The sequence below is a fragment of the Mustela nigripes genome, chromosome 10, assembly GCF_022355385.1.
Source record: "Mustela nigripes isolate SB6536 chromosome 10, MUSNIG.SB6536, whole genome shotgun sequence".
NCBI classification, from domain to species: Eukaryota; Metazoa; Chordata; class Mammalia; order Carnivora; family Mustelidae; genus Mustela; species Mustela nigripes.
This window is the reverse complement of record NC_081566.1, coordinates 34,146,172-34,155,258: the sequence shown is the minus strand read 5'-3', so window position 1 is coordinate 34,155,258 and position 9,087 is coordinate 34,146,172. Positions and strand designations below refer to the sequence as shown.

General features: G+C 52.1%; 1 protein-coding gene across 2 annotated transcripts in view; it reads right to left on the bottom strand.

The window, feature by feature from the left end:
• Positions 1-821: 821 nt before the first annotated feature.
• The window catches only part of CD34 (CD34 molecule), a 24,510-nt gene continuing 16,244 nt past the window's right edge, over positions 822-9,087 (bottom strand). The window contains exons 5-8 of one of the 2 annotated variants that reach the window (XM_059412986.1): positions 3,798-3,948; positions 3,506-3,558; positions 3,030-3,194; positions 822-2,325 (exon numbers count right to left, since the gene is read on the bottom strand). In XM_059412986.1, the coding sequence (XP_059268969.1) occupies positions 2,140-2,325; positions 3,030-3,194; positions 3,506-3,558; positions 3,798-3,948 (555 nt within the window). In that variant the 3' untranslated portion in view covers positions 822-2,139. Of the gene's footprint in view, positions 2,466-3,029; positions 3,195-3,505; positions 3,559-3,797; positions 3,949-9,087 lie in introns of both variants that reach the window. The other variant, XM_059412987.1, reaches the window with a different exon arrangement.

The window sequence follows — 9,087 nt, the reverse complement described above, 5'->3', positions numbered from 1 at the left end:
CCCCTTCACCCCTGACTCTGCCCCCTGAGTCCTGCAGAGGAACCTGTGGTGAGAGCGGTTGGAGAACATCTGGGGGGGAAGTTGGGGTGGGGGAGCGCTAAAGGGAAAGGTCTGGCTTTGGCCAGATAAGAATGGAAGGATCCTTTGTTTGGCCCCAACTGCCTCTGCCACTGTTGACACACTTGGGAGTGTTTCCTGAAGCTACTGTGCAGTGTCTGGCAGGGCTCCCTCCCCCACTTCCTATGGGGGCAGGGGTCCTCTGGGGGCTGCCCTTGCAGATGTGTTTGCAGTGAGTCTGGTATCTTAGTGCTGAAGGCAGAAGCCACTCCCTCTTGGAGTTGGCCCCCAGGTCTCTAGAGCAGAAGCTGCCCACACCAGCTTCCCCTGCTCTGCTCCCAGCTCCGGGTAGAGAGGGTGGGGTAATCCACGGGCATGGGGCTCCTTCTCTTGCACATGCATTATTTGCATACAGGGACCAAAGTGTGCCACTTCTCTGAGACGTGCTCACAGAGGCCCCAGGTCCTGTGCCTCCGCACACCCCCCTCCATCCTGAGGGCCTCTGCTGCACTCTGGTCTGGTCTTTCTTTCTAGGACTAGAAACATCTTGCCTTTCCGTGAGCCTTCTCCAGCACCCCGCGTGGAGGGAGACTTGGTCAAAGAACAGCACGCTGGCTTTTGCCTGTGTCCTCCGAGATGGGCCCACCTCTTTCCTAGCTTACCCACCCTCCTTGCTCCATATCATAGCAAAGTCCAGCCTGGTCTTACTGAGACACCTCCGTGGCATTCAGACACAGCTGGCTGGGACAGCTACACAGAACAGATGTGTCTCAGTATCACTTTAATTACAGTATTTACACACACCATTTTGTATTCCGAAATAAAATCCACCCAATCTTCCTATCTCTGGAAAGCTCTATTTCCAACCGTCATTGAAACCAGGATCCCTGCTCACCCCTCTGGAAAAAAATCAAAAATGCAAATAAAAACCCAGGCCACCTACAGAGGTGGCGGCTTGTGACGAAGATCCTCTGGAGTTGCCAAGGGGACCTAACTACATGGGGGTGCAGAGCAGTGAGGGTCTGGGGTGGGGGAAGCAGAGACAGAAAGGATTCTGCTGGGAGACTGAGTCCACAGCTCAGCCCAGGAGTCAGGCGGAGGAAGGAGGAAGTCATCCAGATCAGAGGATAAGGCCAGGACCCAGCCTCCAAGCAAGGGGCTTCCTCAGAGATGCACAGGTCAAGAGGCTTGGCTCAAAGATCTGGTCCCGTGTTCCCGTCCACTCGGACCCACAGGGGGAAACCGAGGCCCAGGATGAGACTCTGTGAGCCCGAGAGACAAGGACTGAGCCATTCCCTCTCCCTCATTTGTCCCCAAAGGTAGGAATGCATGTGTCCATGCACCCCTACTCTGTCTCCCCAAACAGACACAAGAAATTGTTCAAAACTTGGAGCTTCCTTCCAGGCTCAGCTGGAAAACAGGGCAGGCTTCTGTACGTGGATGTGGGAGTAGAAGGTGTGGAGCTCAGGGGAGCCTGGAGAGCAGGAGGGAAGCCAGTGCTTGAATCCACAGTGACTTGGCGCGGGCATAAGGGAGATAGTTTAAGACAACAAGTCTTGCTGGTTATATCATTACAAAGGACTGGGTACACTGGGTTGCTCTGGTTTCCCTAAATGGGAGAAGACAGACATGAGGAAGAAACAGGAAAAGGCAAAGCCTCCTGGGAGGAAACTGGAGCCCAGAAAAGCCCATGCTTCCCCTGGGGGTTCTTTCAATAAGGCAGAGAGGAGGGTGAGGGAAGCTCATGTGTGAACAATGCAAGATCGTCCCCTGCTCCCCGCACCGCTGGGAGCTTCTCTGCACTTTGGAATTTCCCCCTCACACCTTTGCTCAAAGTAGACCAGATTCTCGGCTTAGCGAGCAGAATGTGGAAAAGACAGGGGTCACCTCCCGGTCCCCCAGGGGGAAAGAACCCCTAGGCCTGGTACAGTGCGGGGGCCCCAGGAACGGCCTCCGAGGGTGCGTGCGGCAGGAAAGGGTAGAATGTAAGGGATGGTAGCTCCAGCATGGAGGCAGCCTGTTGCAGGTGCAGGGAGGGGCTCCTTCCCCAGACCCTGCTCAGCCTCGCCCCACCCAGCCGAGTCACAATTCCGTGTCCGCCACCACGTGTTGTCTTGCTGAATGGCCGTTTCTGGATGTGGCCTGGCCGGTCCCGTTCTCCTGAGCCCCTCGGTTCACACTGGCCTTTCCCTGAGCCTCAGGGGAGGACCCAGGGCCTGAGCTATAGCCCTGGCCTCCACCGTTCTCCGTGTAATAAGGGTCTTCGCCCTAGACAGTGTATAAATAAAGGAGCATTATCTGGTAAGCAGGGGAGTGAGGTGGGGATGAAGGTAGGGGATGGACAGAGGGGGGTTGCAGCTGCGTGTGCAGACTCCTTCCTTCCTGAAGAGCAGTCAGGGTTCCAGCTCCTAGAGGAGAAAGGACAGAGGAGAGGCACCACACCGTGCCACCACGACTCAATCACCAGCTCCCGCCAGCAACCAGGCAGTCCCCAGGACGGGATAACCTCCCCAGAGTAGGGAGCAGGCTGAGGCCAAGAGTCAAACCCCAGCCTTGTCTTCCTCATCCAGAACACTTCAAGAGTAGATTTTCCTACTCTGTGTCCCCTTCTTGTGAGCTGGATGGGACCCATGGGCACTTAATATGCATGCAAATAAGTGTGGCTGATTTAGCAGCCTGTTCTGGTCATACCCAGCTAAACTATGCCAGGCAAAATCAGAAACAGGTGAGAGGAGCCTTCCACTGCCCCAGTGAGCAGGTGGGCTGACCTCCCTAGGGCCCCCTCCCTAATCTGTTCCACATCACTCAGCCTCATCCACTGACACGGTAATGTGCGTGAATGCACATCCATGTGTGAGGGCACAGAAATACCTTTTCTGAGATTTCTCCTCCCCCCACTTCATGACATTTGTGGACTGCCCCAGAAGGCCACTATCTTCCTCATTTTCTTCACCCTGGACCCCCAAACTGACCAGCCTTTCTCCTGTGGGGCTCCAGCTACGGCGGTTCATCAGGAAATAGCCAGTGGTTCCCAAGATAGCCAGCAGGATCCCTGAGGTGACCAGTGCAATCAGGGTCTTGCGGGAATAGCTCTGGTGGCTCCCAACATCTTGTTCGGTGAAGCCACGGATCCCCAGCTGGAAGGCAAGATACAGAAAAGACAGACCGTCCCGTGTGGGATGTGAGTTCTGGAGCCCACGCTAGACCAAAGAGTAGAGAAACACAAGACTTTGACCTCAGGGATTTTTCTAAACAGGATTTAAGACTGACATCTCTTGATCAAGCTGCACCATAAAATTTTGGTTCAGGCACAGAAAGGTAAAGATTGTCAGGGAAGGAGAGATAGGAGAGACGGGTCTAGAAAAAGGAATTGCTTTCTCCCCTACTCGAGTGAATTCCCCTGACCCAGTTCTCCCTCTGAGAATGTCCATCATCTTAGAGAATTTACCTTTTCCAGGTCAGTCTGGTGCTTCTGCAGAAGCTGGAACTTACTGGAACGTTCTAGAATTAGAAACAGGGGCTGCTGAATCTAGAAGCTGGAAGGGCTGTGTCCTCCTGGAATGTTCTAGATGACGGTCTGATGGCCAGGATAGTCCATCCTAGGAGAGCCTCTCCCATAGTTAGCTCCCCTCCCTAGCACCTGTGCTCTTTAAGCTCAAATACTAGATTTCTGTTCAGGAACCTCGAACTTCAGCCCCACCCCCCCCCCCCCCAGGCCCCAAGGCAGAGGCACCCCTTACCTGTTCTGTTGGCCAAGACCAGCAGCAGGCAGTGAGGGCTCACCTCAGACTGGGCCAGGAGCAGGGAGCACACCCCGGCCCCAGCCTCAGCCTGCTCCTCCTCACATAGCACTTGGGTCAGTTTCTCTTCATTGTCCTTCTTAAAATCCTCCTGGGAAGACAGAGAGAAATGGCGAGCAGAAGGTGAGGTTACCCACGTACCCTGAACTGCATCCGGAGTGTCAGGCAACAATCCTGATTCAAGTCACACTGTTACTCTCTAAATAGGAAGGCCCCTTTCCTTCCCCCTACAATTATAACTAGAGGGGGGAAAAAAATCCTGTGAACTGTATACGTGGAAAAAATCTAATCAGAAAAAAAATAAATAAATAAAAAGCTCCAGAATTTCGCAGTACCAAAACATCTATGATTCAGAATCGTAGGTGGCACTGTAAGGGGGCCGGGGACGAGTTCATGGAACATTATTAAGGACCGTCCCTGCACACATATAGTATTTCCAATTAAATTCAGAAGAAATTGCCAAGACCAGAAAATAGGAACAGGGTGTAACTGACAAAGAGCAAAATCCTTTGTTTCAAGGTTACAACAGCCCGGAATGTTGGAGGAAAACCCCAGGGAAGTGAGGAACAGAGTACAAATCTCTGGCTAGAGAGTCCGTGGCATCCGCGGGCCCTTCCCTCCTCCCCCCAGGGGGCTCGCCCAGAGCCTGAGTCAGACTGAAGCGGAATTTTCCCAACACCCCCTTTTCCTCATTAGCGGCCTGGAGCCTAGCTGTCCCTGAGGGTCACAGGTTTCCCCGGGTCGCGGGTTTGACTCTCGGACCCCGGAACCCAGCCCCCTGCGGACACACCCTCACGTGTTCTTGGGCAGCCGAGTCCCCGGCCCGGGATGAATCGCAAACAGCGGCTGTGCCCTTCCAATTCCCTGTCCCCGCTCGTCCCGGGCCGCGGGGGGGGGGGGGGGGGGTGTTCCAGCAGCCTCGGTCAGGGCGCCCCCCACCCCGCCCCGCCCAGGAAAGGAACCGAAACCAAGACTCTCTGCTCCGTCCGGACGGCAGATGGCGAGGAGGAAATGCCTGAGCAGCTCCGCCAGCTTTCCTGTTCGGGGAAAACTGCCCGCGCGTGTGAGACGCGTCCGCGCCGAGCCTCCGCCGGGGGGCGCGCTTCCTGTTTGTGGGGCCGCGCCGCTCCTTGGGGCGCTCCCGGCTTGGAAGGCGGCCTGGGTATTTTCCTACTGCAGGAAAGCCAGGCTCCTTTGCTCCTGCACAAGGCAAAGTCGGGACTGGATCGAGGCCCCAGCTTTCTTCCCTCAGCTGGAATTAAGGGAGTCGAAGAGCAGCTCCCTGGGCTCGGAGGAGGAGGCCCGAAGAGCGGCGCCAGCTCACCTCCACGTCCGAGAGACAGGAGTCCAGAGGGAGCCTCAGGAGGCCCTCAAGAGCCAAGGTCACAGAAAAATGAGTTCTCGAGCCACTACTGTTTCACCCCTGAGGCAAAGGTCTTTCAGGAAGTACTTGGATAAAGGCCCTGTTTCTGGAAAAATCTGGTTCTTACAAAGAGCATTTGCCGTGGGCAGTCTGGACGCGCGGTTGGTCTCCTTCTTCTCTAGGCCCCTTTCTCTTCGGGGAGCCTTCTGTTGCTCCCCTGTGAGCACCCCCCCACACACACACACACACAACCATGCCTTCTGGATGAGGAGGACAGAAGTCCTGCCCTGGGTGACTCTGGGCTTCTGGAGTCTCTGGCTGAGGTACGTCTCCTGCCTGAGAGGCAGAGGGACAAGGGCTCCTGCACAATCTAGACAAAGCCACACAAAATGGCACAAACTTCCTCAAACCACAGAATCTTAAGAAGCTGCACCTCAACCATAGTCACCTCTTCTGACACGTGGGAAGCCGAATTGTAAGAGGCTGTGGGAAAATCTCTGCACATATATCCAGTGCGTGGTGGGGTGGTGGTGGTGGGGGGGGGGAGGGCAGCTATGAACGCCCCAGGGTCAGGGCTCTCAGTCTGCGTGCCTGGCTGTGAACATACATGACGCTTACTACGTCTCCAGCGCTGCTCTGAGTGCTTTACATGTACTGACTCACTTAGGCTTTGCATAACCCTCTGCGATGGGTGTTATCATCCTCCCCATTTGACAGATGAAGAAACTGAGGCACAAAGAGACAGGTGGCAGAGCTAGTTCCATGGTAGGCACCACAACAAAGGGACCGTAAAGTGCTTGGACATTCAGAGGAGGGTGAGCACACATCAGGTCTGGGGTTAGCAGAAATGTGACAAAGTAAGCCTTGGAGAATGGGGAAACTGTGCTGGAAAAGCTGGTAGGGACAGGCCTTCAGATGGCGCGGGGGTGCGGGGTACCACAAGGGAAGCCCAAGTGTGTGAGAGCCTGTGACCTTCACAACCTTGGCTATGAGAAGATGGAAGGACACCACCTTCTCCTTCGGATTCTCCATCTTTCAAGACTCCCACCTCCTCCATGAAGTGGTCCTATCTTGCGTAGACTGGGCATCAACCTTGCCTCTGCTGTTGACTAGGTTCTTTGCAAGTCATGCAGCTAGTCTGAGTGTGAGTTTCCTCAGCTGAAGACTGAGTTGTGACCAAGGAGATGTTGTAGGAAGAGCAGCGCACAAAGTGTGTAGAACTTAAGGGGACACTGGACAAACCGCATAGTACGATTACTATTCAATAACAGCAACACTACGCACACCCTATCCCCCAGAATCCACACATCGAGGTTTGATTATATTCTGCCTTACAGTCAGAGTTATTTCATTCTGGCTAGACTGTAAGGCTCCTTAGCTGGGGGAGTGGGTGTACATTACATAATTCCATCATTTTGAACCCAGGTTGCCCTAAGCATAGCACCAAACAAACAAAAGAACTCACTGAATTGTTGTTCAACTTAAGGTCCCAACTGGTTTGGCCTCCACACAGGGTCCCTACACCCTTCGCTTAGTTTCTTGGACTGAATTCAAGGGAATAACAGCGGCCAGCCTCCCACTTTGGAGTCCAGCGGCATCAGTGAATTGTGTCGGGGCCGGAGAGGAGCAGGTGGATCCTGAACAAAGCACAATGCTTCTCCGGAAGCTTGAAATAAACATCCTCCCCCCAGAGAGGCTGTGGGCAGATATCATGGGAGAGTGGGCAGGAGGAAGCCACAGCCTTTGCCATTTTGCTCATGAGAATCAGATTTGTGAGCCCCTAGCCACATCTGTTCACACATGGTACTTTGCAAAAATAATACGGACAACAATAAAGCCATCTAACCTTTCCTGGTAGCAACCTCAAACTTTTAACATGTTAAAGAAGCATGTTAAGCACTGGAGTGGGGAGGAGAGGGACAGGTATTTTTCTAAATGAGCCTTAAGGGTTTTCAGTGCTGAGATTTTAGAATCAATTCTCATGCTCTCGCTCTCTCTCTCTCCCACTTTATTAGGGTGTGAGTTTGACATTGGAGGCAAAACCTTGTTTTCATTTAGCGACTAGAGTGAAGGGCCTGCTACAAGTCACACAACAAGGGGGCAGCAGGCCAAGGGCAAGGAGTTAGGCTGTCTCTAGATCTCAGGCTCTCTGCAAGAGACACACTGTTGGGGTGCCTAGGTGGCTCAGTTGGTTAAGCAACTGCCTTTGGCTAGGGTCATGATCCCAAAGTCCTGAGATTGAGCCCCACATCAGGCTCCCTGCTCAGTGGGGAGCCTGCATCTCTTTCTCCCTCTGCTACTCTGCCTGCTTGTGCTCTCTCACTTTCTGAGATAAAGTAAATAAATAAATTATTAGATTAAATTAAATAAATAAATTGATTTTTAAGAACTTTATAAAATTCTTTAAAAAAAGAGAGAGACACACACACACTGTCTTCATCTGTACTCCATCTGTAAGTTATTTTTTTCTGCATGGAAACTGACCTTTAGTGTTTGGGCAGAGGGCAAGGAAGGCGTGGGCTGGGGGAGATGATCTGGAGGCTGGAAGCAAACTGCCTTCGATGGAGTCAATGTGACAGAATAAGGGTGATGTGAGCTGGCTGAGTAGGTACAGCCTCGGCATAGAAACACATGTGGCTTGGAAGAAAGAAAGGTAATTCTCAAAAACAAATTCCTAGGCAAATGGCTTGAATAGAGATTTCGCCAACGAGGATATGCAAATGGCCAGTAAGCACATGAAAAGATGTTCAGCATCACCAATCATCAGGAAATGCCCATCATAATCCCAAGGAGATACCACCTCCTGCTCATTGGGATGGTTACTGTATAAAAAAACATGATAAACGTTGGTGAGGATGTGGACATATTGGAACTCTGGTGCTCTGTTGGTTGGAATGCAAAACAGCACAGCTGCTGTGGAAAACAGTATGGCGAGTCTTAGAAAACTTAAAAATAGATTTACCATATAATGCAACAATTCTACCTCCGAGTATCTAACCAAAAGAAACGAAATCAGAGTGTTAAGGAGATATTTGTACACCCACGTCCACAACAGCATTATTCACTGTGGTAAAAGCTGGAAGCAATCTCAGAATTCTTTGGTAGATGCAAGGATCCACAAAATATGGTCTATATGAACAATGGAATATTCTTCAGCCTTGAAAGGGAAGAAATTCTGACACTTGAGGACATGATGCTAAGTGAGAAAGGCCAGTCACAAAAATATAAAAGCTGTATGACTCCCCTCTCGTGAGGTACCCAGAGTCATCAAATTCATATAGACGGAAAGTAGAATGATGGTGGCCAGGACCTAGGAGGTGGTTTCATGTGTGTAGAGTTTCAGCCCTGGATGATGAAGAGTTCTGGAGATGGCACAACAATGTGGATGTTCTTAAGACCACCTAATACCACTGAACGGTATGTGGACTTACAAATGGGTAAGGTTGTATGTTTTATGTTATGTGTACTTTGCCACCACTAAAAATTTTCTTGGTGGATTCCCCCCTGGATAAAGGGGTAGAGTCTAAGAGAACAAAGTCATCTCACATTTTGGTAAGTATTTGGGAAACCATAACCACAAAAACTAAATTGCCCTGGCGCCGTGGCAGAGAGAATGAAAGTCAGACTCCGAGTGACAGGGGCTGCTAATGAGGACCTGAAGACGGGGTAGCAGGTGCTTGAGAAGAGCATGGGGTTGCCTTCCCTCCCCCAGCTGGTGATTTCTGTCTAAAGGTGAGGCTGGGGAGCAAAAGGAGAGAGGCTGAGAAATAAGTGTCTGCAGACACACGGACAGAAGATAGGTCTGTCTGATACACACAGTGAGCGCTGCCAGGTCAAATCCTCCGTGCGGCCCAGTGCAGAGCGAGC